The 6,000-nt window shown below is 62.4% G+C and overlaps 1 protein-coding gene across 2 annotated transcripts in view; it reads right to left on the minus strand.

The window, feature by feature from the left end:
- Positions 1 to 5,576, minus strand: part of TENT4A (terminal nucleotidyltransferase 4A) — a 47,227-nt gene extending 41,651 nt beyond the window's left edge. For both annotated transcript variants that reach the window (XM_030332782.1, XM_030332776.1), the window contains exon 1: positions 4,816 to 5,576. In XM_030332782.1, the coding sequence (XP_030188642.1) occupies positions 4,816 to 5,546 (731 nt within the window). In that variant the 5' untranslated portion in view covers positions 5,547 to 5,576. The remainder of the gene's footprint in view (positions 1 to 4,815) is intronic.
- Between the last annotated feature and the right edge of the window lie 424 nt (positions 5,577 to 6,000).

A 6,000-nucleotide genomic window follows, 5' to 3' on the forward strand; every position in this document is an offset into this window, starting at 1 on the left:
CATTGCTTTCTGGTCACAAGCTCACAGCAGCAACACGGGGTCCCCGTTCCCCCACTCAGACGTCCTCAGCAGGAGCGTTACCAAGGCCAGTTTTTGCAGAAGCATTTGTGGGCTCGATCTTCCCACAGGACTGCCCCATCCTTCTCTGGGGCGCCCGTCCTGCCCTCCGCCTCCTCCTGGGTGCCCCTCTCCCGTGTCCGCAGTCCTCACCCTGCCCGTGGGCATTTATCAGGGAGCAGGTGGAAGTGTTTCCAACCTCACCAGAGCGGCACCCTGCACAAGCTTCCCGACATCACTGTGCAGTGACAGCCGCCGGCAGGACGGGCTGGACCAGGCGATGCTATTAGCAAGCGGGGAGGAGTCCCAGGGTGGGGGCTCATCTCATGTGGCCGGTGCAGCAGGAACGTGTGCACCATGTGGTCGCTCCTATTTCCATCTATGGCCCTACACTTTTGGGGTCACAGGGGACAAGCATGAGGAAGGGAGGCCCATGTGCACCCCCATCACCTTCTAAAAATTTTTGTTAACTTTATTTATGGGGGAGCGGGGCAGAGGGCGCGAGAGAGAATCCCAAGCAGGCTCCACGCTGTCAGCGCACGGGCTGACATGGGGCTCGAACCCAGGAACCCTGAGATCATGACCTGAGCCAAAATCAAGAAAATCAAATCAAAATCAAATGCTTAACCAACTGAGCCACTGAGGCCCCCCACGCGCCCATCACCTTCTGAGGAAGGTCTCGCACTAACCTCTGCCATGCATCACTCGGGGTGTGCGGGCAAGGCACGCTGGGGTCTGCGGCGGCCCCGCGGGTCTCACCTGTGCCCTCCCACTGGGTCCCCGCAGGACCATGCTGCAGGAGGGAGTGCCGGGCCCTACGTCCGGCATGCCAAGTCAGGCCGCAAGCACAGAGGGGGACGAGGGATGCCGGGCGCGCCTCCAGGCTGGCTCTCAGAACAGAGCGAAGAGAGCACACGTGGAGTAACAAGGCCAGCGTGGCTGACCACATCCTCTGAGCGACATGTGTCCGTCTCTCACCAACTTCAGATCGAGAGCGGTCTTTCTCTGAGTGAATAGATGTCAAAAAATTAAACATTGCCGAGTACCCCGCAGAGAGGATGTGGCCCCAGCGAGGCACGCCAGAGAAGACCTGCCGAGGGCCAAAGCCCTTGGGAAGCCTGGGCGGGGCGCAGGCCTGCAGGTGCCTGCCAGGAGCTGGAGGCTTTGCCTCGTTCCCCTGCGCTCTTCCCGGGACTTCCCAGGGCACCTCTCAGGACATGGCCAAGTTCTGCGGTCCACGCTCCCGCCCTCTTACCCGGGCCTTCTCTTCGCCTTCAAGGAGGTTTCTGAAGGATTCAGGACCAAGCCGGGCAAAGTAACAACGCACTGCTGGGCCGGGGGTGAGGAGGGGAGGGCATGGGGAAAGGGAAGGGGCAGAGGCTGGGATGCGCAGGGCCCGTGAGCCTGTCCACACCCACCTGCATCTCCGAGTCAGAAGCCTGGGTAGAGGGCACAACTCACACCGCTCCCAAAACAAAAAGCTGGACGGTTCAACCAAAACGCAGAACACGAACTAGAGCGGTCCGGAGCTCTCCGGAACCAGCGTTTTGCCTTCCCCGCTTCGGAAGTTCCTGTACTGATCCCCGTGCCCTCCTCCACTCTCTTTCTTCACCTCACTCCAGGAGGAGAGCACACCGGCAACCCCCCCCCCCCCCAGGGCTGGGCCACCAGGTCAGGTTCCTAAGGGCAGAGCCCCCTCCCCAGAAAGGAACGAGCAGTGCAGGCTGCCTGCCACACGGGCTACCACGCAAAGGCCGTAATGGCCTTGGCTGATGCTACTCTGGCTCCCGCAGCACCGGGCTCCTGCTCACCCGTTCTCGGGGCCGCAGACACGATCTTTCCAGCAATGCCTGTCCTGGGAACTCACAGGAAGCCTGAGCAGCTCCTCATCACCAAGGCTCCTTGCTACTGACCGGGCCGAGGGCTCTCCTTCTAAGCTACAGAAGAACCACGTCGTGGTGACCTTCCTCGTCGCTTGGAGGAAGCCGGCGCCCGGAGCCAAGTTCTCGACCAGCGCTACTTCTCGATGCCAAAAAGTTCTGTCGCGTAGGCCCAGCGGGCCTCGGCGGAAACCTCACTGCAGGCACAGCTCAAGTGCTCCCGAGGTTTCCCATTCCTCTCCTCTGTCCCTCCTGAAACGGGGTCTGCTGGAAGCGTGCAGAGTAGCAGAGCAAGCAGGGGCACCGGCCTTTCCAGGCGCCTGGCAGGCAATCCCACAGGGTCCTCCCTCCAGGCACAGATGGCAGGAAGTGGGGAGACCCAGAGTGGGGCACGCGACCCACAGAGGCAGGCAAGGAAGGGGGGCCAGCAAAACAGAAAACGGGAGCGTGACCCCACGCGTTGCTGCAGTGGCTCCCGTTTAGGTAAGTTAGAATGCAGAGTTCCCGGGGGCCCCGGGGCCTACTCTTCAACCCTACACGTGGCCTCCGCACAGGTCCAACAGGGCCAGCAGGGGTTGAAGGGGCAGGACCGTCAGCAGGCCCCCAGACAGGGCACCGAGCAGCAGGGCCCGGGAGGCATGCTGAGGGCTCAGGCTGAGGACGCGGGAGGTGCCATCACCCGGTTCTACGCGGATGGGAGCTGACCAAAGCTGCTGACAGAGGCCATTATCCCACTGGCAGTTCTGGGAGAGGCCCAGAGGCCAGCAAGTGCATGTCAGATGACCACGGGCCGCTGGAGCAATCTCGAGGAGAGGGGACCGCTCTGCAAAGGGTACAGAGAAGAAGGCGCAGAGGATCTACTGAAAGACAACACTGGGGACACAGACGAGAAGGAGGACCCGCACGCCTGGACAGCCCGTACTGCTGTGTGCTGGCCAGCGGCACTCACGGAGGGCCTGGTTTCAGAGTCAGGATCTAGAGACGGGGGTCTCCCAGGCCGACCCTGCCCCCGGATCCTAGCAAAGAACCCGGTACACAGTGGGCTCGTTTGTAAAGAAAAGCAACACCAACGTACGTACCGCAGCTCACTGGAAACCGAGGGGTGAGGAAAGGGGTTCTGGGGCCTGAGAAATTTGCACAAGGGCCTGGCGCCACCAGGGCTAGAAGCTCACGGAAGGAAGACGCGGGACTTGGGACTGTCTGGGGCCCCAAATGCTCTCCCAGTGAAAAACACGTGTCTTCCTACTTTCCTGGGGCTAAGGCACGGAGTCGGTTCCAGCGACAGGACAGGCTGGAAACCTGTGGTTCCTGTCCCCAACCCCACCCCAACAACTCAGGTCAAACGCCAACATCAAGAACCCACTGCGCGACACCTCTTCTTGGACAACTCCACAACGGCTCCTACTCGGGGCTGAGGCGCATGCTCCGGCTTCGGCCAGTTTACGAAAGTAACACTTCTAACCCCAACCAGGTGGTGGGCACCTCACAGACTTTAAAGGAGCACCAGCTTAAGTGTTTTCCAACTCGAATGAGCAGATATGTTAAAAAAGAAGCAGCAAGAAAAAAGAGAATTTCTTAAGAAGTAGCCTCAGTATCTAGCCATTGCAAGATTTATAGAACTCTAATATCTGTGAGTACCCTGACAGCCTAGAAGATCCTTGACTGAGCGCCTTTTTAAATCAGGATGCGAGGGGCGCCTGGGTGGCGCAGTCGGTTAAGCGTCCGACTTCAGCCAGGTCACGATCTCGCGGTCCGGGAGTTCGAGCCCCGCGTCAGGCTCTGGGCTGATGGCTCGGAGCCTGGAGCCTGCTTCCGATTCTGTGTCTCCCTCTCTCTCTGCCCCTCCCCCGTTCATGCTCTGTCTCTCTCTGTCCAAAAAATAAATAAACGTTGAAAAAAAAATTAAAAAAAAAAAAAATAAATCAGGATGCGATGTGCAAGGAAAGTTGATGAGTTAAGTCTTGAAATACTGACATAAAACCTGGGTACAAATACTTCATTTCTAGGTGCTCAGAAGAGCACAGAAAGGCAAAGGAGCAGGGTAAGTGCAGTTTTCACCTGAGCAGCCTCACCTGGGACTGCTTCAACCCACACTCCCACCCCCGCCCACGCTGTTTTTGGTTTTTTGCTTGTTTGTTTGTTTTTAACCAGACCTTGCCATCTGTAATTGCACTAAACTTAGAACTTCTCCTCCTCTCCAGGCTGAGAAGAAAATATTTCAAGAAAAGATGGCATCTTCCAAAGAATATGTGCTACAAATGTTTTTATTCCCCTCAAATGCTATTAACTGGCTTTTAAAAACTACAAAAGAACTTTTATGTTATTTCCTGCATAAAATTAAATCACAACAGGCAAGTCCTTATCCAAAAAAGTCACTTGTAAACTCACTGTTGGTTAAATTGTATCGCTACCAAAGAAACCAATCATCCCTCAAAAGGATTTTCTCAGGAAAAAAAGTTAGTATTTAACCAGTATTTGCCTTCAACTTGATTCAAGTTCCTGGCAATGCTGACACCGTCTGCAACTGACGTAAAACTCCACAGCTATCTGCATGCACCCCGCTTTGACCAAGGGTACCTAACATGCGTTGGGGAGAGGACGAAAGAAGTATCCGTACCCCCTTCCAGGGGCACTCGAGAGGCTGAAAAGGAAAACCTCTGCACAAGTCGGGTTCGGGGGCCCCTTCCTCGCGCTTGTCAGTTTTAGGGCCCGAGCAGAGCCCTCGTTTACAAGAGGAATTTAATTGTTAATAGAACTAAACACCTCGGGGCACAGAGTGGAACCCGGGCCTCCCACGGCCACCCTCCGGACAAAGCGGGCCCCCCTCCCCTCCTCTCCCCTCCCCCCCAGCCCCGGTCCCCGCCGGCTCCGCACTCACCCCTGGATGCCCGGGCTGTACGCGCGGCTCTTCCACGGCGTGCCGGGCCGCGGCGCCTGGGGCCCGGGGCCGCCCCCTCCGCTCAGCGCGGCAGCGCGGCTGCCCGACAGCAGGTAGTTGAGGCCGTAGGTGCTGGCCTTGTTCTCGCGTTTCCGGCGGCCCGGGTGGAACTGGTGCTGCGGCGGGGAGCCGGCGGGCGCGGGACCGCGCGGCCCCGGGTGCCCGTTGGCCGCGCCCGGGGCGCTCGGCGGGCCGTCGGCGAAGTGGAAGAAGGCGCCGCCGCCGCCGCCGCCGCCGCGGCCGCCGCCCGCCCGGCCGAGCGAGGCGCTGCTCGAGGACGACGACGAGCAGCCTGGGCTCTCGGTGCCCGACTCGGCGTTGGACGAGGACGACGACGACGACGACAGCGACGGCGACTTGTGCAGGCGCCGGGCGCCCTCGGCCGCGGGCCCCAGCGCCGTCAGCAACGCGGGGGGTAGTGCGGTGGGGCCGGGCACGGGCGACGGGGGCGACGCGGCGGGCAGCGCGGGCCCGGCCAGGCCGCCGCCGCCGCCCAGCCCCGCCGCCCCCGCCGCGGCCGCCGTGTCCAGCGCGGGCGAGTTGAGGCAGAAGTAGGACGCGAAGCCCGAGCCGCCGCGGCCCACGCCCTGCGAGGTCTCCCAGATCTGCATCCACAGGGCATTGGCCGGCCCCTTCTGCTCGGGCTGGATCCAGGCCACGCGCGGATCCATCCACGCGCCGCCCCGCGGGCCCGCGCGCCCGCCCCGCCCCGCCGCGGCCCCGCCCCCGCCGCGCCCCGAGCCCCGGCCGCGCCGCGCACGGACGGACGGACGGGCCGCGGGCGGACGGGAAGACGGGCGCGCGGGCCTGTGCCCCGGTTCCGGCCGGCTCGCGGCGGCGGCGGCGGCGGCGGCGTCTCCCGTCGGGGTCCCGGCGCGGCGCGGGGCGGGCCCGGGCAGGGCCGCGGCGGGCGGCTCGGGCCTGTCGGGCTCCCTTCACGCGGCGCGGGGCGGGCGCGGGGGCCGCGGCGGCGGCGGCGTTCCACTCGGGCCGGGGGGAGAGGCCATCGGAGAGGGGCGGGCGGCCGGGCCGAGGGGGCGGGCCCAGGCGCCGCGCGGCCCGGGACCCGCGGGAGGGCCGCCGCCGTGCGCCGGGCCCTCGGTCACGCTCGCGCCGCTCGTTCCG

The sequence above is a fragment of the Lynx canadensis genome, chromosome A1 (assembly GCF_007474595.2).
Source record: "Lynx canadensis isolate LIC74 chromosome A1, mLynCan4.pri.v2, whole genome shotgun sequence".
Taxonomy (NCBI): domain Eukaryota; kingdom Metazoa; phylum Chordata; class Mammalia; order Carnivora; family Felidae; genus Lynx; species Lynx canadensis.